Source organism: Caretta caretta, chromosome 25 (assembly GCF_965140235.1).
Source record: "Caretta caretta isolate rCarCar2 chromosome 25, rCarCar1.hap1, whole genome shotgun sequence".
NCBI classification, from domain to species: domain Eukaryota; kingdom Metazoa; phylum Chordata; order Testudines; family Cheloniidae; genus Caretta; species Caretta caretta.
In genome coordinates, this window is record NC_134230.1 from 10,406,854 (window position 1) to 10,431,412 (window position 24,559).

Below are 24,559 nucleotides of genomic sequence, written 5' to 3' on the forward strand. Positions count from 1 at the left end.
TAGAATTATAAAATAAATCGACTGGAATATAAACGTTGTACTTGCATGTCAGTGGATAGTATCTAGAGCATCATAAACACGTCATTGTCTGACATTTTAGTTTGTACGGACTTCGCTAGTGCTTTTTACATAGCCTGTTGTAAAGCTAGGCAAATCTCTAGATGAGTTGATGGACCCCCCGGAAGACCTCTGCATACCCCCAGGGATACACGTACTGCTCTAGTTTCCTGGTCATTAATTATTATAATTATTTACCATATGTAATTATGGTGGCCCTTAGGACCGCCAGTCACGGAGCAGAACCCCACCGTGATAGACCCGCTACAAACACAGCGCAAAAAGTTGGTCCCATTAAATCAAGTAAGGGATGGAGTGTTTCCTTTTAGAACAGGGAAACTGAGTAGTTTTATTCTGTAGCAGAAAAGGCCTGCCTTCTTTAGTGATTTCATCAGTCTGGGCAGGGCTTTTATGGCCTTGTGGGGTTTTGACTTTTCTGTGTGTGTGTGTGTGTGTGTATCCCTGGCAAAATTCCTGAGCGAGCGGTGATTTTTTTATTTTTTTTTTTTAACAGCTCCTATCCATGCTGCCTGCAAGCTGCTCTCTGATTACCGCTCACTTCCTGAAAGGAGACTTTTCAGCAAAGCCTCTCACTCAAGAGCTGCCGACCTCTGACAGAAGAAGGCTATTCTGCTGTGACTTGAGCAAGGGCGACGCACACCCTGGCAGCCTGGAAAGTTTCTGACACACGCAGGAGGGAGAGAGAAGCTTTTGGCTGCTGCTGGGAAAAAGAAGAGATCCTGGCAGACTAGAAGGGGGGAACAGAAGAAAAAGGGGGAAAAGATAGCCAAGGTAATATGCTTTCTTAATAAAGAAATCTTTGCAGAGCAAACTCTCAGCGGTTGGGCTTGTGGGGGTTACGGGAGGGGGGTTATGCAGATGTTCTTTGAAATCCAAATGGTCTCCGGTTGAAGGAATGAGGCTGAGGAATACTGCATGCTGGAAAAACATTTATGAGAATGAAAACCATGTTCACCCGTCTCCAACATTCAGAGTTTCCATAAAACCTCTGGGTTGTGTTTCAGAGTGTCTGCAAACAGCGGGAGTCAGGCATTTGCTCTCGCTTGCTCTCTGTCGCTCCCAAACACACCAGTCAACTGCTTTGACTGGGCTAAGCCCTCTGATTGCATGTTTGTTGTTCTAAAATCGGAGTCCCTTTTGCAAAGCGGCTACGGGGTGAAACTCTTAATTACCAAGCCCCAAAGCTGTAATCGTGCTGGAGAATTATATGTTCTTAGCTGCCCTCATTCCTGAGAATAAGCACACATTGCTTTCTCTCTCTCTCTCTCTGACTTCATGCACTGCCAAGGCTTGCTTTCCCTCCTGTACTATGTGGCTTATAAACTGTCTGCCCCCAAAAAGTTACAATGCCGCTAATTTTGTGAGCAGCATCCGGCGTTTGGCAGTTCAGACTGGTCATTTGTTTCTCTGCCTTGATTATATTTTTAAAGGGTTTTTTTTTTTTTTCTAATTTAATCCCCTGGACCATGTTATTTTAAACATCAAGGTAAATATTAGCCATGGAGAAATGCCAGCAGATTATCTCATTAGGGTTTGTTGAGCTGTACTATAAATAGAAAGGAGTTTATAAAATAACCTTGGTGATCCAGTCCAACAAAATAAAATCAAGAGAGGCACTGAATGCTGGGCTGGTCTGAGTGCTGGGGAAGGGCTGCTACCCTCTGCCTTTGGCGCCAGCTAGGGCTGTGCGGCAAGATTTAAATTTTCAAATTGGGGCCAGTTTGGGGGAGGCTGTTCTCAGCAGTGATTTGGTCAAATATCAAAGTGGTTGTAAGCCTTGAGTTTTTCTAATGGCAGCCGCTACCTGTTTACATGGGAGAAGACTCCCTATCCTGCTCAGACACACCAGCCAGATGGGATTTCTGTCCCGGTTTTATCCGTTTTTGTCAGTAGGGTTTAGACTTTGACAGCTCAGGGTCTGGTGTCAGCTGTGCGGAGGGTCACGAGGGTTCTCGGGGTCTGTGATTTCTGTTGGTCCTTTGGTTTGGATCCATCATAGATGCTTGGAAGCTGTGGGAAAGGGAAATGACTTATTGGGCCATCTAGTCAATTTCCCCTGCCAGCGCAAGATTCCTCCCTACCGTCTGTTCGCCAGTGCTTTTCTCAGTCTAGTTTCAAATGTCTCCATCAGTGACGCTGTCGTCGCTTCTCTTGGGAGACAGTTCCACTGAATTATAGTTTGCAGTGGTGGTGTTGTATCTGTGTGTGTCCCAGCTGGTCCCATGTTTCCAGAAAATTATAGACTGGGGCATCATTTGGTATGGGGCAAGGGGGCAGTTGCTCCCCTAAACCTTGTTTTGCCCCTCTCTGACTTTTATAGGTCTATAGGCTTGATTATGTCTTCCACCCCAACCCCCACTATGACTTTGCATGACATAATATCACATATAATGTTATATTTGCTGACACAACTTTGTCCTGCCCCAGAATTTTTCTGAAATGATCCCCTGATTATAAATCTCACTGTCAGGAAGAGTTCCTTATATTAAACATACCAAGTGTTTCCTTTGCTCTATTTCATCCAATTATTTTCAGTTCTACCCCCATTGGACCTCCCTGTACATTCCTTTCCCCTTCTTGATGTTTAAACCTTCCAGACACTTATATTTGGTTCTCTAGCCCTACTCACTCTTAGCCATATCGTCAAAATCACATAGATTTTTGCTCCTGTAATCTTCTGGGTAAACCAACCCCTTTTCCCAGTTCACAAGGACAAGGCATTGGAGGCAGAACACTTGTCATTTGGGCCTGGAATGTCCCAAACAAAACTCATGATAACGAGAGCTGTTAGATTCAGGGAGGGCTATTGGCTGCCCTGAGGTTTACAGATTCCCCCTCCCATACAAGGAATATAAGTGTGCTTTAAGCAGCCACACTGAATAACCAGCAATCCTTGACTTCCTGTACTTATAAAGCGTAGAGGTCACGGGTGTTGTCTGTTAGTTTAAGCAGCCGGCCACTAGATGGCAGCACCAAGTGCAAAGAACCAGGGACCCATTGGCCATAAGATGGAACACTGAGCCTCTGACAATGGAGGAATACAATGCTCTGGAGGAGTCGGGTGACCCAGAGGGGAGCATTTATTGCCACTGTCAGTCCTGGCTGCCCACCGGTCCAAGAGATGGTGAGCACTGTGCGGCTCTGAGGCGGCCTCCGCCGATGGGAGAGTCTTTTCATTGACTTCCACAAGAATTGTATTGGGGCCATCGTGAGCGGAGAACATCAGTCAGTGGGATGGTTCCGTCCGTATCTAAAGCCTATCCAAAGCCCCCTTAACTCTGAAAACCTCCATAGACCAACTCTGAGTTCATGCCAAGCCAGAAATGCCATGGGAAGTGCCTCTCAGCCATTTGTCACTTCCCAGACCAACCGTGTCCAGGAAGCGCAGGGGCAGTGCCAATCGGGTGAAAACCCACAGAAAGCGAACCAGGCTTCCTCAACTTTCAGAAAGGTTCAAGGCGGATTTGGATTGTTATGGCGAAGTTTAGGCTCAGATGTCTGGGTGACAAGGAACCAGAAAGAACACAGCTTGGCTCTCCGATTCCGGGCAAGGTCTGCAGAGCGGCTAGTTTGGAAAACCACCTTCTGGTTTGTAAGCCGATCAGATCTGATGTGGCGTCATTCCTACATAAGAAACATGGGAACCCATGGGGCCATTTTGAGGGTCCGTTTCCAGAGCAGAATCACACTGAAACGGTCTTCAGACCTAATCCAAGGTTAATAGTAACTGAGATGAGAAATCCCTAACTTGATGGGATCCCTCTACAGTCAGCGTAACTCCATGGAAGTTAGTGGCACTGCTACTTCAACTGACACGAGCTGAGGATCTGACTATTCTCCAGTGACGTGGGTTGTTTGGTTTTTGGTTTCAGTCAGCATGGGCCGTGAAAACAGATTATTCAGCGGCACCCTTACTAGACGCTTTCACTTTCTGTTGATTGTCCTAGGCCAAAGCTGTTGCTTTTGGGTTTCCAACACTTCTTCACACAATGCACAGTCAACCTGTGGAACTCCTTGCCAGAGGATGTTGTGAAGGCCAAGACTATAAAAGCGTTCAAAAAAGAACTAGATAAAGTCATGGAAGATGGGTCCATCAATGGCTATTAGCCAGGGATAGTGTCCCTAGTCTCTCTTTGCCAGAAGCTGGGAATGGACGACAGCAGATGAGGGAGGGATAGCTCAGTGGTTTGAGCATTGGCCTGCTAAACCCAGGGTTGTGAGTTCAATCCTTGAGGGGGCCATTTGGGATCTGGGGCAAAAATTGGGGATTGGTCCTGCTTTGAGCAGGGGGTTGGACTAGATGACCTCCTGAGGTCTCTTCCAACCCTGATATTCTATGATTCTATGATCACTTGATGATTACCTGTTCTGTTCATTCCCTCTGAAGCACCTGGCATTGGCCACTGTCAGGAGACAGAATACTGGGCTAGATGGACCTTTGGTCTGACCCAGGATGACTGTTCTTCTGTTCCATTTTCAGTTAATTTTTAAAGAAAAAGCAAGTCACTAACAGGATTCTGCTCCTTTTAGGTTTGCAAAACCCTACTGAATGCAAAATCTTCATCAGTATTGGTCCTAACATGCGTTGAGCTTAGTGCATGCAATACCTGGAGTTTTGCCATGCAATGGCGCCAGGATTTCACCCTTCAGTTGAAACCAGAACAAAAGAACTAGTTCAATCCCCTGTCCGGCTAACAGCCCCAGATTCCAAAGCGATGAACGGCAGTGTCTCGTCAGTGAGTAGGCACAGATAGCACGCTGCGTGGCCTTTGAGTTGCAGCTACCTCATTAGAAACCTACACATTTTGGCAAGTCTGCCCTGTCCCATCAAAACTAAATAGTCTGGCTGATATGCTTCCTCCATGGAAGAGCCCACAGATGGGGGAGAAAGGGACGCTTAAATCTCGGCAGGTGAGAGCCATCCGAGCTGGCCTCTCATGCTCCCATCTGAAGAGGGATTTGGAGCCCAGAGCCAGAGGCAAGAGACATGACTTGCAAACCCTGTGACTCCATGAGATCCATCTAGAACTCAGGGCCCAGCAATGTGACTCCCATTCCCTCTGCAATGCTTCCTGGGCAGCACTCCTCCTCAGGCCCATACTGTCGCTGGTTCTCCTGCTGCTCCAAGGTACCTTTCCCCTTCCCTCCAGGAGCTTCTTGGGCCAGTGTTAACTCCAGCCTTGATTTCTGCTCACCGATCTATTGGGAGTTGAAGAGCACGGATGTTCCTTCCCTCACGCGCCCCTCTTCCTTCAGCTCCCTCTGTCAGACACGCTCCCCCCATGACGTCTGGGACCTTTAGCCACCATCCGTCGGCATCTGACTGGGATGGTGTACGCCTCAGGGCGGTGACCACAGACATTTGCACAGGGCCAAGCTAGAAAAACCAGACTGAGAGTTACAGGGCCGTGGAGAAGGAAGTCCTCAATCAGTCACGCCCACCCTCAACCAGTGAGGCCTGGTTCCACGCAGTGTATTGTCCAGGCCATGTTTAAGTAATGCAAACAATGAAAGCAGTGACCAGTTCCCTCCTGTCAGCCTCGCAGATCTCAGCAGTGGGAAGCTTTTCCTGCTATTTAGTGTAGATTTTTTCCTTTGCTTAATTTCATCCCATAGGTCCTAGAGCGGTGATACTCGCTCAGAATCCCCTAGCCCCCCACCACCCCCCCACCCCTTGTTACTTTAGGTAGCTAGCGCATCCCACAATAGTCAGAGATTCTAAGGCCAGAAGGGATGGTTGTGATCATCATCTAGTCTTACCTCCTGCATAACACGGGTCATAGGATGTCCCTGAATTAATTTCTGTTTGAGCAGAGCCTACAGTACAGTCTTGATCCAAAATTTGCCAGGGGTGTTCCAATGGTTACTTAACCTCCTATTAAAAACTCGTACCTTATTTCTAGGCTGTATCTAGATTCTACTTCCAGCCATTGGATCTTGTTCTATCTTGATTGAGGAAACTATGATCAAAGTTCTGTTCGCCAAGCAGGTACTTATGGACTGTGATCAAGGCATCCCTTATCCTTCTCATGGTTAAGCTAAATAGATTGAGCTCCTGGAGTCTCTCAATAGAAGGCCGGTTTTCTCATCCTTCGATGATTCCCGTGGCTCTTCCCTGAACCCAATTTATCACCATTCTTCTTGAATTATGGCCACCCAAACAGGACACGGTATTTCAGCAGTGGTCGCACCGGTGCCAAGAGGTATAATAGCCTTCCTACTCGAGGTGCCCTGTGTATGTATCCAAGGATTGCATTAGCCCTTTTGGCCCCAGCCCTGGGAGCTCCTGTTCGGCTGATTATCCACCGTGACCCCCCCAGAGGTCCGAGTCGCCACATCCCAGCACATCCCAGGTTTTGAGTACAGCTGTGCACCCACTTTAATCCCACGCCACTTGCTGTCTTGGAGTGTCACTGTCCAGCATTAAACACCTGCTGCGCTCCACTCCAGAGAGAGTGAAGTGATTACACGTTCCATCTGTCCCATGTTCTCTCTCTCTCGCACACACATATAGAATCATAGAATATCAGGGTTGGAAGGGACCTCAGGAGGCCATCTGGTCCAACCCCCTGCTCAAAGCAGGACCAATCCCCAATTAAATCATCCCAGCCAGAGCTTTGTCAAGCCTGACCTTAAAAACTTCTAAGGAAGGAGATTCTACCACCTCCCTAGGTAACGCATTCCAGTGTTTCACCACCCTCCTAGTGAAAACACACGTTCCAGCAGACCCATGTTCTCTCTCTCTCACTCACTCACACACACACACACACGTACGTTCCAGCTGTCCCATGTTCTCTCTCACACATACATGGAATCACAGAATCGTAGGACTGGAAGGGACCTCGAGGGGTCAGCTAGTCCTGCCATGAGAGCAGGGGGCTGGACTAAGTATTACATACACACGTCAGATAGGCAGGGCTAAATTTTCAAAAGAACTCAGGGTCAGATTCGCTGTATACTTGCGGTTAAAATATGTCGGGACCTTTGGGCGTGACAGGCGCTGTGGAGTTGCAAGGCATTGCCGTGTCACTCGACCTGCGTCCCATTGTAGGGCTCAGTACTGAAGTTCTTCCTCTGAAGTAAATCAGTGGGACTTGTGCTTGAAAGAAGAGCTCAAGACTGGCTCTGCGGTGGCCTGGTCACTGTGCCGCCCAGTGAGCCTGTGGGCTTGATTCTCCATGGCCCCATGCAGGTATTAACACCCGTGGACAGTGGGTGTATAAGGCTTGCACAGGTGTAGTTGGCTGCCCAAGGCTCTAGGCAGTGGGGAATCAGGCCATGAGGTTTTGTGTGTAGGAGGGGTGGGGGAAGGGGGTGGTGTTTCACTGTCTGTGTAGAACCATGAATGCTCCATCCTTTTCCGAGCCTCGACACGCTTATTGCAAGCCAAGTGGAGCCAACGACGGTGCTGGGTAGCGCGGACACTGCTGGTTGCCAAGGAAAGGGGAGGGGGGCAGTAAGAGGAGTGGGAGGGAAGCTGCCTTCACTGACACCCATGAAGGTGGGAAGTCCATATTTCCTGCCCACACCGAACCCCATAAACTGTTCGGAGCATAGTGGGGCCGCTCACAGTTGCACACAGTGCAGCTTATGTCTGAGGACGGGACGCCGGAGGCGGCGATCCCGCTGAACTGCGAACCATGAAGCAGTCAACGATCCAGTTGACGGGAGAGGGTGCAGGGGCCGCAGAGCTGATGTGGAGGCCCTGAGTGCCAAACGATCAGTCTGCACAGTGGAACGGTAACAACTCAAGCAGGTGTTTGTGGCTCTGGATCCGGTGGAAATAGGGTTTGCTGATTGATTGATTTATTTTATGGTTGTATCCTGAAGCTCTCTTTGTCAGCTGAGACTGTAATAAACATGTGTGTGTGTACACACACACACACACGTTCCCTCTGTCCCGTGTTCTCACACACACACACACGGAATCACAGAATCGTAGGACTGAAAGGGACCTCGAGGGGTCAGCTAATCCAGCCCCCTGCTCTCCTGGCAGGACTAAGTATAACATACACACGTCAGATAGGTAGAGCTAGATTTTCAAAAGAACTCAGGGTCAGATTTTCAAGTGCTCGGCCCCTATAATTTTGTAGCCCCCCACCCCAGCACAGGTTGCAGACAGGGACCCACATGTAGAGAGATTCATCTGTGTGGATGGAATACATACCTAGTCATTCAGGCGTGGGAGTGGCATATACACGGACAAACACACGTAGGTGGTATACACCCACAGACATACATGTGTATAGGTGGTGCACAGTAATGTAGATGGTGCACATGCTTGTGCATGGAGGACACACACGCAGAGATGGCTCATATCCACGTATGTGTAGACAGCACACACGGACGTACACACTTATGCATAGATGCATGCACACGTGGATGGCACCCGGACATGTAAGTGTAGGTGGCACAAAGCTACAAAGCCCGAGCCGATGTGTTGATGGCTCGCATGCTTGTACAAAGGTGGCGTGTGCGTGCCCACGCTTCGATGGCATTCGCAGGCGCGCGCACGTCGGTGGCAGATACGGTCGCTCAGTGACTGTCTGTTCTTTTTTCCTTGAAGCCAGTGGGGGCCAGCAAGTCTGGATCACATGGAACTGCTCCAAGCCGTTGCATAACTCCTGTCTGAGAGGGGACCTGCCTGGGAACGCTTCGCTTCATCTCCTTAAAGCAAAAGACGTCCCGGGGCCGGTGTCTCCTTCGAGGGCAGGAGCTTCCTGTGTCACTCAGTCCATAGCTGTCTTATCTCTGGCCTAGAGGGTTACCCTGGGTTGTCCAAGGACTAGGGTTCAGACCCAGTGCAGATGCTGCCATGTGAGGCAGGACAGGAGGTGCTGCCCCCACGTCTATAGCACCTCCTGGATCAGGCTCTCAAAGCCTGTACAAGGGAGCTGGACAAGTAACATGATCCCCATGGGACAGATGAGGAAAGTGAGGCACAGACAGGTCAAGGCATGCCTCCAAGATCACAGAGCAAGTCAGTGGCAGAGCAGGGAAGAGACTCCAGGAATCCCTGACCCCCTGTCTTGGACTCGGCTGCCTCCCACTAAAATGCGGTGCCTTCTGCCCCAGACCCAGGGAAATCAGAGCCCTGCTCTCCTGGCTGGCGTTCTCTCCCCAGCGAGAGCAGGGCTGAGTTCTCAATGACTTCTACGTTGGCTCCTTGCTTGAGGCTGTGGGTGGGGGGAGGGAAGTGAAGGGTAACCGTGTTCTCTCTTGTGGAGCCCGAACGGGCCTGCAGAGAGCTTAGGAGAATAAACACAAACGCCCCTGGCTGGCTGGCAGCCCCGGAAAACTGAGACTGTCCAGCACTGCCCAGCTTGCAAGCCGCCAAGCGGCTGCAGTTGGGACTCACCAATGCCTTTCGGAGGCAGCTTGGTGTCTTCCTAGAGAGCCAGGAGCGTGCAGAGAGACAGCGGAGCGGGAGCCATGAGAAATGGGATCTGCTTTGAGGGCTTCATTTCAAAGGCAAGCAGGCAGGTTGGTCTTGAGAGGCTTTTTCTAACCCAGGCTTTTTCAAGTCCTTATGCCCTCACTTTGGCAGGCAGGAGACTCTCCAGCTCTGAGCCTGCTGGTGTCTCCTGCAATCCTTCCTCTGTTTCAGCTCCTTCCAGCCTTCCTGCACCCAGAGAGAAACTGATCCCAGTGCAACCAACCGGGCAGCTGTGGCCAGTCCAGGAGCCATGCTGCCCGCTGTAGAATGGACCGGTGTTGAGCCTTTCGTGCGCTGGGGACGTTGCTGTTGATTTTATGGGCCAGGCGTTCAGACACTGCCATGATCAGTGTCAGCAGAAACCCCCAGCTAGACAGCCACCTTCCAAGGGTGTAGTAGACCCCAGGCAGACGCGCACGCCATTCACTTCTGGGGCCGATACTTTGATTTCCCTGGTGTGTGAGTGGCAGGCCGGTTGTCTTGTTCCTCCAACCTGTAACAACTTGCTACATTTGAGGCATGTGAGAACTTCGCAATGAGAGGCAAAGCTACTTGATGGAGTTTGGATGTGGTTAAAACCTCAGAAAAGGGCTCATTTCCCTCAACAAAATAACTAAAACAAAATTCAAGTCAGTTTTAAAATCCCTGTGTTTTATGAATTTTTCACTTCAAAACAGACCTTTCTGGCTGTGCTTCTCATCCAACTGAATGGCCAATCGGGTTCAGGCGCATGGAGCCAGGTGGCCAGTTGGAGTTGGTGACTTGGTGATATTTCACCATGCGAACAAGCCCACCGGACAGCCTGTTTCTCCTTTCAAAGAGCAGAGAACAAAGATGTGCAGTTGGTCAGTAGGAATGAGTTTCACGTGTCTGGGAAATTAATGTTTAAAATAATGAACATCCTAATAAAGAGAGGCTTGACTAGGGGGTACAGCCCTTGAGGAAGGTGTCCTCTCTGTGGTACCATTTCACTGGTAGCTTAGGGGTGCTGTGCAGGTGGGCCATCAGGAATGAATGAAGGGCTGTCTCTGGAGATCTAGCCATGGCCTACCTTCAGCTACTGCCTGGCAAAGGTAACAGCAGCTCTGGCTTTTGGCTTTCAAGAAATGCCAGTCCCCCGTTAAGCAATTTGGAGTTCTCTTGGTCACAAATTTCTCAACTTTCACATTTTATCTGAATGATCCCTGCAGGTTTGTTCCTTTCATAGGAACACAGAAATCAGACCAATGGCCCAGCTCAGTATCTTATTTCCATCAGGGTGGACAAAACTCCACTCTTCGGGGGGAGGGATAGCTCAGTGGTTTGAGCATTAGCCTGCTAAATCCAGGGTTGTGAGTTCAATCCCTGAGGGGGCCATTTGGGATCTGGGGCAAAAATTGGGGATTGGTCCTGCTTTGACCAGGGGGTTGGACTAGATGACCTCCTGAGGTCCCTTCCAACCCTAATATTCTATGATTCAGGGCTGATAATGGACAATTATGCAATAATCCATGATACTGGCCTTGGTTACTATATACCCCTGAGCAGAATAACCCAGACTAGGTTTGGGACCGCACTTTGGGATGACATGGAACTACCCTTCCTTCACCTTTTGACTGGATTGGTCCATGTCTGCGAGCCATATTTCAGCAAAGGCTCCAAACCAGAATTCTCCAGGTCTCCATGCAGCAGCTCTAGCATTTAATGAAAGAGGCTGGTTTTCAGAGAGAAGAGATTAGGATAATTTCAGGATGAGTCTATGACTATTTGGATGAATGCTGAACCTCTCCCGCTGCAAGGTCTTTGCTCTGCAGCAGTCCTGGGTCCTTCCTCAGTTCAGGTCCTTGCTGACCTACAGTGGCATCTTTCTGGTCTTGGTCCATAGCGGTGGTGATAGGAGTGCAGCAGATTGATGGGGCTATTTGGTTTACGGTGATTGTTTAGGATGAGAAATCTTGGCGTAAGGAAACTATCCGGCTGGATGGTGTCTACCTATGGTACTTATGGCCCTGAGCACCTCAATCTTTCATGCATGGATTCTCCGAGCACCCCTGTGTTTTGGGGAAGTGCTATTTTACTGAGGCACAGAGAGACTAAGGCTATGTCTACCCTCGCACTTTTGTCGGTCAGGGGTGTGAAAAACACACTAACATAAGTTTGACCGACAAAAGCACTGGTGTGGACAGCGTTATGTCAGCAGGAGAGGCTGTCCCACCAACACAGCTCCCGCCGCTCGTTGGGGGTGGTCTAATTGTGCCCGCAGGAGAGCACTCGCCTGTTGGCATAGAGCGGCTACACAGGAGACCTTGCAGAGTTACAGCCATGGCGATGCGAGGTCCAGAGTGTAGACATCGCTTGGGTGATTTGCCCCAGGTGACCCAGGAAGTGTGACACAGAACAGGGAATTGGAGCCAAGTCCCACAAGTTCCAACCTAGCACGTTAACCCCCTGGAACCTCCTCCTCCTTTGAGCTGTGTGCTCCTGATCTAATTTGAGGACTTCAGTAGCTCAGACATAGGTTAGATAGAGGTTTGTTACAGGTGTGGGTGGGTGAAATTCTGTGGCCTGCATTGTGCAGGTGAGACTAGATGATCATATTGGTCCCTTCTGACCTTAAAGTCTATGATTCTATGATATCAACCACCCGCACTGGATCTGGGCAGCAGACTTGGTGCATTAACTAAGTGCTCTGTGGTTGAGTTCCTCTGGTTTGGAGAGTGTATCCAGCCTGCACGAACTGTTACTACGTTGTGATGGCATAGACAAAGGCCAGGTATTGATTCATTCATTAATTATTTAACTAAGAGAACAACACCGTCTGGAAGTTCGGATTCCGGAGCTTTATGTTCTCCTTGTTTTCAGCAGCTGGCACTGCACATCAGGGAAGGTGTGTAGGTGGAAGGGGGATGGGGACAGGCTGGCAAGAAGGGCTCGCAAGTATTTCCTCCCACCGGGGTGTGCTGGAAGCAGAAATCTGCGTTTGTCTTTATTTCTCTCTCAAAAAGGGAAAGGGACACCTGAGCTCATAAATTGCAAACGCTGGATGAGAAACCTGGAACCAGCAAGCCCCTGCGTCTTTAAAAGTATTTAAGTTCCTCTCCTCTGCACTAGGAGGCACCTTGAACCTTCCTCTTGGGCCAAATCAGAGCCCATCTGCTTTCTATTACCTTCCCATCCAGCTGCCTCCCGAGCCAAAAAGCCAGGCTTTCAGGGAATTCTGTCTGCAGACCCGATGTTGAAATTAGTAACAGTTGTCCTTTCTGTCTTTCTGTCTTTCTTTCTTTCTGTCTTTCTTTCTTGAGAGCCAGGGATCCAAACAGCCGCCTTGTACTCACGCCACAACCCAAGAGTTCACACAGCGAAAGCCACCTTGGCACAGGCAGCTGGGAGTGTTAGCTATCAGGCAGCGCCTGCCAAGTACAATGAATTCCTAGGAAAGGAGCAAATCGGAACCGACCCAAGTGAGGCAGGCACGAGACCCGGAGAGGTCACGCTGTACCCTGGGCCTCATTACTGCTGGACATGGCCCCGCCTCATAAAAGCCGAAGATTCTGGAGCCCCCCCCCCCCCCCCCCGGTGCACAGAGCTGGGGGCTTCCTGGCTGTTTGTGCCTGTGTATTATTGACATCCTGAAGGCTAAATCTTGAAACGAACATTCTGGAAAACTTTATACATATTAAAGAAACTGAGGAGCCCACTGGTCTTCCAGCTTCCCTCCTCCTCTGCTCCTTGTTTTGGGTCTTTCCCTCCCAGAATAAAGGCTCATTGGGGGTCTCAGAGGTGGAGTGCTGTGGAAAAGGGGATGCATTTTTACCACCCTGTGCATAAATGCTTGGGCCCTTCCCCCACTGCAGTTCAGGGGAATTTTACAGCCCTAATTCCCAACCTGTGGTGCTAAAAACAGACCTTCCTCCCTGTGAGGTCAAGGGTTGAAGGGTTCTCCTTGCTCTGCAACCTCTCCCAGGCTTTGATGCCTTTGTGGATGAGGGAGCTGCTAACATAAATGAGAGGGAAAGGGGGAGGGAAAGATGGAAGAGGATAGGAGGGAGGTCAGAAGTCATGGCCACTGCAGCTCAGGGTCTTGGAGATGTGGAAGAGCGACAGGAAATAATAACTGCTTTGAGGAAGCTGGTTCAACAACGGAAAAACAAGACAAATTAGGAGTGTAAAGCCCAGGGGAAATATACTTCAGCTGAGAGGCTTTCTGTCCAGAAACCTTGGAAGTAGGACAAAGTTTAAAAGCTGGAATCTCAAAGCTTAATAGAGTCTAAAAATGCTGACTTGGGAGAGCAAGCCCATGCTGGGCTTTTGTTTCCCTTCTCCCTTGTGCAGTTTAAATCATGCAGCTTTAAAGGGAATCATGATGGACAAACTCTGAGCTTTTGCGTCGGTTTGGCTGCAGGATTGCACTTGCTGTTCTCTGAAATTTACTCTCCGTTCACTGGTACGTCTGGAGGTCGTGTTGCGATGTGGCAACGTCACTAGGTTGGACACCGCTACGTCACTGCCTCGTGACCCCGTGGCATGGGCCACATCGGCCTTACTTTATTGAGAGGTGGGATCAGGAATAGTCCTGCCTATCAGCCCCCCAGATTTCTCTGTTCTTGGTGACCAGAGTAACCCAAGGTCAAGCTTTGGCCAGCTGTTCTGCAGCCATGTACTTACTTCACTGGGGCTATGGCATAATTGGGAGATGATGGTTTCTGCGTAGGATGTGAAGGGCATAGACAATTGTGTTCTATCTGCCTACTCTTGGCATTTGGACCCAGGGTTTCTAATAGTCTTTTCGACATGTGTGAGAAGATAAAACCTTGTAGGACTCCTCCAATGAGAATTTAAGAGAGAGAACTGAAGATACCCATTACAACTCGGTTGATTTGGACTGAGAGGAGGGCCTGGTGCCAGGAGTACACTTCCCCGCTGTCCATAGCAAAGAAGCAATCATTTAATAACACACCCAAGGTCATCTCTGAGCCATACCTGGCTTACCATTTAAAGGGATACAGAATGTTGATGGCAATCAGGTGTGGTTGGAAGCTTAGCTTCTCATCCACCTAATTTAGAAATGGGAGGTTAGACACCAGCCTGTAGACAGCCATACTGGATAGTTGGCCAAGTTTGTGTCAAGCGATCGTTTCTTAATTACTAGCTGGAGTTTGCAAGGCTTTGAGAGGGAAGACGTCTACATTCATCCAAGGAGCCCAAGAGTTACAGGCTGTCCTTAAGCCAAAAAGGGTGTGGGACAAAGTTGAATGTGGTGTCTCTGAGAACTTGCAGTGCTTCCAGGACTTGCATCTGATATGAAGAGTCCAAATCCATGGGGACAGAAATGGAATCACGGGTTCTGTATGTGTCCGTCAGTATACCTGAGGGGTCCTCTTGGATTTGTGTGACCTGATCTGAGATGAACATTCTTTGCAACAAATTGCTTATGCTTCTGTTACCGTCTGTTCACAGTTTTTGTTATTGACCTTCATGCTTCCTTCCTTTCCACAGGTCATCTGAGAGCCATGGGTGTCTATGGAGTGATAGGACAGAGACTTTTGGTTCTAAGGTTTCAGTGACAGTGGAAAGTATATGTTCCAAATGTTTGACCAGATCTCCATGCCGTGGCTGCTTATTTGGATGGCCGGTTTCTTTTAGGATGTTCTGAAAGTTGGCTGGCTTCCTGAGTCTATACGGTCAGACTGTTATCAGTAGGGTGAAAGAGCTGACGCTATCCTGGATGAGTTGACTGTCTAACAAGGACTCCCAGTGCCCAAATCCAGGCTAAAGATAATGTCTAGAGTGTGACTGGCCAAACAGCTAGACTGGACACTACCCGGAAAAAGCTCCGGGAGGAGAAGGTTGAGATAAAGCTCCATGCTAGTTTCTCAGAAGAGCTGCTCGGGCATGCACTGAAATCAGGAAGCCTTGGGGACTCCAGCATCATGCCTGGAGAATATTTCTCTCAGTTCTGCCAGGACAGCATTGCTTTTTGGAGATCCCAGACGTTTCTGGATTCATAGGCCAAGTGAATAATGGGCTCAGGGGACATTTTGTTCTTGCTCAAGGGAACCTCTCTTGCATGGAGGTGGGATGGGAATGACACAGCCACCCTGCCCCAGGCTTGTCTTTCTCAGTTGGTAGTGGACAGAGTAACCTGAGAAAACAGGGTGAGCCATGACGGGGTTTGTGATGTCAGCTAGTCAGGCTGCAGTGATGGGGCCAGGGGGGTCTCAAAGAAACTTTGAGACAAATTACACAAATTACAGCAGGCTCTGCACCATCTCCTGTTTTTCCCCCAGATTCCCTCTAGTGTTCACAGATAGATACTGCATCATTCCTTCTCCTGTCCAATTAGTATTTAATATAACAAAATATTAACTATCATAATGTCTGAAGGAACCACTTATGGGACTAAACACAAGATTGTGGTATTTAAATTCTTGGGGGAAATGCCACAATGAAGCTGTGTCTTTGGTTTATTTTATCTTTCTAAAGCAAAATTAACTCCCCAAACCTAGAAACAGAAGTACAAAACACAGAGCAATTCAGGTTTCTTCCCGTTCTTGCAGAATGCACAACCCTACTGTGAACTGCAGGCCATTCCCTTTACCCATCACCTGCCATCCTCCTGTTAGCATAAAAGCTCTTTCTGTTTGAATTCACGTATTCTTCTACGCAGCCCATCTTCCGCAGCCTTTTGCCGGAGCATTCACACGCTCTATCTGTTTTGTAGCATCCCAGTCTGTCACCCCAGATCTGACAGTGACATCCCAAATGCTGCATAATGCATCACCATACTACAGCAGGACCCAGGGAGTGAGGGGTGAGAGGATGGTGGTTCTTGGGCCAAATTCTTGCTTATGATCTGGGTGTAAATGGACAGTGGAGAATCTTAAGATATAAAATAATATAAATAATATTAACTCCATTTTCCAGATGGGGAAACCAAAGGACAGAGAGGTTAATGACCAGTCTGAGACCAAAGAGCGAGTCAGTCAGTGACAGAGATATGAATAGAACCCAAAAGTCCTGACTCCCCAATCCTGTAGTCTATCCACTAGACTATACCTCCCTCCTTTACTAATTAAAAGCATAAGAGGCGTTAAGAATATGGGACAAGACAAGTGGTTAATGATTCAAAATGCTTCATTATTCAAAGTGTTCAGAAGGATGAGTAGTTATTCAGATCTTTCTGGTTAACATAAAAGTCACTCCCATTTGCAGACCCTCAGTCAAAATTCTCACTCGGACCCAAAATAACTATCTTAAGGTTGAAAAAAACACACCTTCTGCATTTCCCATCCAGCAATGGAGTAGGCCATTGCTGGAATTGAGCAAATACTGAAAAACAATGTCCGTGACTACCCGTTCAAATTTAAATCCAGTTTCAATTTGATTGCAGCTTTCACCCTTTTGTGTTCTCTTTCCAGGAACATTTGTGCTTGGTTAGAGATGATACTTGCAAACAGGACATTTAAAGTCAAATATTGTTAGGGAGTACATTTGGAATTCTGTATCCAGTCATTAAATTTGTGCAGCATTGGTCAGTTGCAAAGGCCATCCAATCAGCAAACAGAAATGAAACCACGCCCCTATATAACCATCCAACCCCATGTGAATTCCTTACATGGACATTGCGGATAATTGATATTTCTGTGTGGAATTGATCCAGAGGCCAAGACTCTTCACAAATCATTTCAAATAAATACTATCAAGAATCTCCTGATCTACTTAGGAACAGCTCAAAAGGCAAAATGCACTGACTGCATCCTTTAGCTCTGACTGAGTACCCTGACAGAGGTGGCTGTGCTCACAATACTGTGGAACCATTACAGCAGTGACACTCAGACTGAGCCTCGGGAGCCGCAAGTGGCTTTTTAATGTGTCTCCTGCGGCTCTTTGCAGCACGTGATATTAAAACCCTGTGTGATTGAATATATAGCAAATCGACAATGAATTCACACGACTGTGGCTCTTTGGGGTAATGATGATTGCTAATTTGGCTGCCGAACCAAAGAGGTTTGAGTATCACTGCATTACAGAGTCAACGTTTCCCACATGATACCATTCATTTGTTTCATCTGTTTCTTGTTCTAAGGACTGAAAATGGTGGTGGCGTCTGAGATGCCACTGGGTGGTAAGTGTTGACTTTTTCATAGAGACCACTGGTATTGCCACCTGGAGCCGAATGGAGGATATGCCAAAACTTCCAGCCCCGTTATTTAGACTGAAGATGGCCTGATAAGCATCTGAGCAGTGGGGTGCTCTCTGGACTCCCATGGCCCATGAGCAATTATATTCCCCTCTATGGGACACATGACATTCTGAGGGGAGACTGTCCTAGGGCGTGGATTTGAACTCAGACCCTTTGCTCCACCTTGTGCCTTCTACTTCTGCTCTGCCCTGTTTCTCTCTCTTGAGATCTCTGCTGCTGAGCCAGCCAGCTCGCTGTGTTGCTGAGGGGATTCTCTGAGCGGCAGCTTCTGAAACATAACCCTTGCGCCTCCTTGAAACGTTTCTGCCAGAGCAGCAGTGTTGTGCCTGCATTCGTCATTTGTTTTGAAGAGATCAAGTAGATCTTGGGCCTGGTGCTCCTTTGCCTGGCACAAAGACAAGAAAGGGGATGGGCCTCGTTTACACTAAGAACGACTGATACCATGTTGGCAGGGCAAAGGGGCCTCAAAGTGGGTGCAAATGGCAGTTGCCATTACTTTAAGGTCCCTTTACATGGCCCAAGCAGTATAAGGGACCTCGGTATAGCTGAGCATTCAGGCCGGCGGGTGCAAAGGGGGTACAGCGCCAGCCAGTGAGAAAGGCAGCCACTCTTCACTGGTGTGAATGATGACCCAAAGGGAAGGATCCCGGAGATCGGGCCCCTTGACTAACGGGGCTTTAATATGCTATGAAATGATGGGGTTGATTTAATTTATACCCTTCCCCCGCCCCCACCCCTCTTTTCCTTTCCTTCTCTGACACACTCACTCTTCCCTTCCTGCCCACTCTGCTTTCCCTAGCTTCCCCTGCCTTTTTTTCTCTCTCCTTTCCTTCTCCATTTTTCCCCACCATTCCCTCTCTCTCTCCTTTACTCCGCTTCTCTTTCTCCCACTCCCTCTCCTCACCCTCTCTTCCGCAGAGGCAATGCCGCCGAGAGCCTTTGATTCTAATTAGCACATGTTGAAGCCATTACGCCGGCCCGGGTACAGCGCACTACAAAGACCCTATCGGCTTCGCTGCTTTGGGGAGAGCACGGAGCGGCTGAGGATGTCTGGGAAGAGACCAAGGACTCCTGTCTCTACATAAGCGGTGGCCCAAAGAGAGACATGTTGGGACAGAGCCCTTTAGGCTGGTACAATGCTCCCTGCGCTGAGACGAGCATCGCTAACCATGGCAACAGCTTGGAGGCTTCTGACATGGACTCTCATCTTCACCACAGCGGCGTGCGACTCTCCCGGTTACAAATTCCAGTCACAAGGTAGGGATTTCCCCCAGGGGAGGGGAAGATGGGCTGGAATTGGGGGGCGGGGTGGGGGGGGAGAATCCCTAGTGGTGGCTCTAAGGTGGGAAAACCTGCAAGCTAGTCCTGCTGTAGTAGTCCAGTGGTTCTCAACCAGGGGTACATGTACCCTGGGGGTACTCAGAGCTCTTCCAGGCGGTCCATCAACTCATCGAGATATCTGCCTAGTTTTACAGCAGGCTACGTCAAAAGCACTAGCGAAGTCCGTACAAACGAAAATTCCATACAGTGATTTGTTTATACTGCTCTGATTGATTTTATAAGGAGAGGGTAAAAATGAGAAAGTCAGCCATTCCTCAGTACTAGCCTGCTGTGACACTTGTATGTTTAGGTCTGGTTTTGTAAGCAAGGAGATTTTAAGTGAGGTGAAACTTGGGGGTACACAAGACAAGTCAGACTCCTGAAAGGGGGACAGTGGTCTGGAAGGGTTGAGAGCCACCGTGCTAGGGAACCCCTGGATCCACCTCTGCTTGGCCTGCAGTAGGGGAATCCCTAGGGCTGGCTCTGTTACGCCTGTAGCATAGATATAGACCCCTCTCTGCCTGTGAAAAGAGAGATGCTTTGTTGTGGGATTTAATGCTCCTTGATTTTAGGCAGTGCTTAGCCAGCAAATCGATAAGGGCTGTATCAAGCCCCAGGATGACAGCTAGAGAGAGCAAGAGGTAGGTGCCTTTTAGCAAGCAGAATGAGGGTCCTTGCATTGCACTTCAGTGGAGTGGAGCATCCCAGTATGAGTAAGAGCTTTATAGCGAAGAGCCTTATGAAAAGGGAGACGCGTGTGTATGTGCATATCGACGTGTGTGTGTGTTTGCAGGCATTTCTCTGTGTGTGCATGTCTGTATTAGCATATGAATGTCTGTGTCTGTGCAGATGGCTGCAATTTTGTAGGTGATTTTATGGGTTTGAGCGTGCTTGCGTGTGGGTGGTACTTTTGTACCGTCTGTGTACTTTTGTGAACATGTGCGTGTCATCTGGCAGTGACTGTTTGAATGCATTTATGAGTTAGTGTGTGGATACGGATGTGAGTATTGTCGGTCTGTATGCAGTGTGCATGGGTTTAAGTGAACTTGTACAGGTATTGGATTATCCCCAGGGAATTGTGTGCACTCAGGGTGATGGGGCTAGCTGCTAAATTCAATGCTATATTAAGTCGGGCTAAATTCAATGCTATATTAAGGCCCCTCGCACACATGGCTAATGCCATCAGGCTGTGGTCTGCTTGTTACACAGAGTTCTAACAGAGATGAACAAAGAGAAAGGACAAAGCCACAAAACTATTCTGAGTTCTGAATACAGTCCGAGTGCCACATCTGTGCTCCAAATCTGTGGGACGGCCTCCTCCAGCTGCAGCCTGTGCGGGGGTAAACTAAGAGGTGACTGAAAGCAGAACCACCACTGTTGCTGTGCAGTTCACAGTTTTATAAAGGCAGAAAAGAAACTGAATCGGAAACAAACACAGTTTCTGGTGCTTTTAGCCAAAGGCTCTGGCAATTCCTGTTCTGAATGTTCTGGGCTTCCTGCATCAGTGAGTTCACACCTCGCTCCAGTTGCATGACCTTATTCACTGCACTAAATAAACTCCAATGAAAACTTACCTACCCCATGCAGTTCTGTCAAAGCACCTCAGTTCTCACCTGGAACACCCCCTGCTGCCAAGCGTTGGCCCCCACTCAGTTCTGTCCATGCATCTCAGTCCAAATCTACAGTACCTGCTGCAGCTTCAGTCCTGGGATCTGGTGCAGTTCATTCAGCGCACCTCACTCCAGAGCCCTGACCTGCAGCACCCACTACTCTTTTAGCCCTGGACTTATGCAGAGCAGAGACTGCCAATTCTGCTACACTGTAGAGTTGTTTTGGTGGCCTGCTGAGATCACCAGAGCCCTGACCACCATTTGACCTGAGCCAGGATTTGAAACCCAGTCTCCAGACTTGAAAAGTTGATGGACTTCTCTGTTGAGTAAATGCCTTTGTGACGACCCCTGGGGTTGGACCCTATGGCGTTTTGAATGGGTATTTGGGATGCGGGGCATCTGAATACCAAATCGTTTGGGAGGTTGCTTGCTAACTCACACTTAAAGAAAAGGAGGACTTGTGGCAGCTTAGAGACTAACCAATTTATCTGAGCATCAGCTTTCGTGAGCTACAGCTCACTTCATTGGATACATTCCCAGTTGAAGTGAACTGTAGCTCACGAAAGCTCATGCTCAGATAAATTGGTTAGTCTCTAAGCTGCCACAAGTCCTCCTTTTCTTTTCGCGAATACAGACTAACACGGCTGTTACTCTGAAACCTAACTCACACTTGGAACAGATATTGTGGATTCCTTTCGTGAAACCAAAGGCAGGTTCTTAATCGTCTTTTCAAGGTCATGTTTCCAATAGGGATGTAAAATATTAAACAGTTGACCAGTCAGCATTAGTCTTACCGTTAACCCATCCTAACCATTAACCCCCAGCCCCAAGCCAGCCAGAGCGACCCCAGCCCTGGGCCGGCTAGAGCAGCCCTAGCCCCTCCCCCTTTCATCAGTTAACCAGTTAAACAATATCATTTTAATTGTTTAAATGGTTAACTTTTTAAATGATATTTACATCCCTGGTTTCCAACCTTGTATCAGCCCTGTTATTAAATGGGGCCAGAGACTCCTCAGTCTGTGGCTAGTGGAATATGATTTCTGCACCCACTTGAAATAGACGCCAGGGACGGTCTTAGATTTTCATTTTTTGCAGCAGTTGCCGGTAGTAACTACACTTTTTATGAACTAAGAGCTAGGATTTGATCCATGCTCTCTTCAGGGGCTATATAACCCCCTGTTCCGTGGCAAGGTTCTGCAGCAAGGCCCCCTGATTGTGTGAGGCGCTGGAAATTCAGCGCATTTGGAGCGAATTTGATGTGTCCGTGAAGAGTCAGTCAGGACAACAGCCCCGAGGTTATTGATTTTGATCATCAATTCAGTTTATTTTAAGCTGCCTCAAATGTTTGTTATACCCCAGAGTTGTGCACTGAAAACACACAGCTGCACTGGAGCACTTGTCATGGGCAGCCAGGATTCCCGGTGCTCAGAGCGGCGTGGGAGGAGGTTGAGGCTTGGGGCAGTGGGTGTGTCTCCCCTTCCTCTCTCCTTTTACAGGGCAGAGCACAAGCCAGGTCAGTAGCAGAGCCAGGAACAGAACTCTGTCTCCTCATTCCCAAGCCCGGTGCCCTCTCCACGGGACCACCCAAACCACCTCTTGGTATCAAAATATTTTGATAGGCTGTCTCCCTCTTGTGAATTCTAGGCTCCCTGCTAGAAATAGTAATCCTTAGCATTGAGCTTCACAGCGCTATCCACAGAGGGAGTAAATAATCCTCACAGCAGCCTTGGAAGGGGCAAAGTAGCAGCTTCCCTGTGAGAGGGTGTCCACCTCACACTCACCCTGAAGGGGTTAATGGGGGCCAGGTGGGCCTATTAAGTGGCAGGCTGGGAGAATTAAGGCTGAGAGGAAAGCCCTAACTGGGGGAAGCTCTCCTATGTGGGAACAGGCGGGGCTTCTATAAAGCCAGGGACCTGATAGCAGAAAGGGGCTGCAGGGATTGGGAAGTAGGCTGCAGCCGCTCCCTGAGTGAAGAGACGTGTGTTTTGGGTAATATAGAGGGTAGTCCACAGTTACTCCTTGGGAGGAGAGGAGTTTGGGCTGGCAAACTCAGAAAGGTGGGAAAAGCAGCAAGAGATACAGTAGGGCAGACCCTGGCTGCTGATGAGAAGCCACCTGAGCTGGAACCTGGAGGAGAGGGAGGTCCCAGGTTCCTGTACCAGCTGCTGAAGAAGTGGCACCAGCTGGGCAGTGACTGGGAAGACTGCCTGAGCCCATTTGTCAGGAGAGACTTTGGTACCCTGTAAGAAGGAAACCTGGCTAGTGAGCTGGCTGGAGGGTCAAGTCAAGAAGAGGAGGCTGCAGCTCCCGGAGAGAGCGGGGCCCCAGAGAGACAGCAAGGGTGAGAGTGGCAGAAGGGGGCCTCAGACCAGGAAAGAGCTAACCCCCAGAGCAACCAGGAGGAGGCACCATCCGCAGTGAGTGGATCCCCCGACACTCCCCATTTGGCAGATGTGGAAACTGAGGCACAGGGCAATTAAAAACCAACATTTGCAGGAGCACCCACTAGTTTTGGCCTGTGTGATGTGCCCAAGGCTGCTCAGTTAGTTGGTATCAGAGTAGGATTAGAGCTCCGGATGTCTTGGCTCAGGGTTGTGTGTTTTTCTAAAAGATGTGCTCTAGTTTAAGCAGAAATTATTTCTGAGCAGTTATCTGGCCAGTGTTACACACGAGGTCAGACTAGATGATCAGATTGGTCTCTTCTGCCCTTGGAATCTATAATATCCCTGTGCTCCAGTCACGAAAGCACACTGCCTTTCATTATAGGTGGGACCCACGTGTAAATGCATTTAGCCAGCACTCTCAATTGTGGAACATTATTTTGGTATGATTTTGCTGGACTAGGCATGGTGCCAGAGCAGTAATCTGATCTGATCTGATCCTGGTCTAGAGCAATCCAAACTGCTGCCCGTATTCATGGGATAGACATCCACCAATTTATGGTACCACGGACAGTTCCTGTCACTTCTGCAAACTAGAGGTGGATTGGGGGGCCCAGCTGTTCAGATGCAATCCAACCCATCAGTGGAGGTGTAGATCAATGTCTGTCAAAGGGAGTCAGAATATGACGGGAATAGGCACTATATTACTTCTGTGTTTGTAACCCCTGTGACTGCTACTGGAATACTGTGTGCAGTTTTGGTGTTCACAATTCAAGAAGAATGTTGATGAATTGGGAAGGGTTCAGAGAAGAGCCACGAAAATGATTAAAGGCCTGGAAAACATACCTTTTAGTGATAGCCTCAAGGAACTTGATCTATTTAGCTTCTCAAACAGAAGATTAAAGGTGACTTGATCCCAGTGTCTGAGTACCTACACATGATGAACATTCTAGCAGACAAAGGTATAAAAAGATCTGATATTTAGAAGTTGAAGCTAGACACAGTCAGGATTAGATCATTTATGGACAGACTAGAGAGGAGTGAGGTGAGAAGCAGGAAGGCCAGGATCAGGGACTGCAGTAGTCAGGGTGTGAAGCAGTGAAAGCCGTTCTGTGGGAGTGTGGAGGAATGGATGCCCTAGAGACAGAAATGGCAGGATTTAGTCAGTGTTGGTGTGAGCAGAGGAAAATAGAAAGCAGTGGGAGATGACTTGAGACACATCACATGCATAGATGAACACGATATGTTGCGGAAGAGTCAACACAACTTTTGTAAAGGGAAATTATGCCTCACCAGTCTATTAGAATTCTTAGAGAGAGTCAACAAGCATGTGTACAAGAGTCATCCAGTGGATATGGTGTACTTGGACTTTCAGAAAGCCTTTGACAAGGTCCCACGCCAAAGCCTCTTAAGCAAAGTAACCAGTCATGGGATAAGAGGGAAGGACCTCTCATGGATCAATAACTGGCTAAAAGATAAGAAAGGGTAGGAACAAATGGTCCATTTTCACATTCGAAAGAGATAAATAGTGCTCTCCCACCAGGATTTGTAC

General features: G+C 48.6%; 1 protein-coding gene across 1 annotated transcript in view; it reads left to right on the forward strand.

The window, feature by feature from the left end:
- The first annotated feature begins 501 nt into the window (after window positions 1-501).
- The window catches only part of ADAMTS10 (ADAM metallopeptidase with thrombospondin type 1 motif 10), a 101,758-nt gene continuing 77,700 nt past the window's right edge, over window positions 502-24,559 (forward strand). Inside the window, exons 1-2 of the mRNA XM_048830912.2 lie at window positions 502-849; window positions 18,496-18,953. Of these exons, the coding sequence (XP_048686869.2) occupies window positions 18,833-18,953 (121 nt within the window). The 5' untranslated portion in view covers window positions 502-849; window positions 18,496-18,832. The remainder of the gene's footprint in view (window positions 850-18,495; window positions 18,954-24,559) is intronic.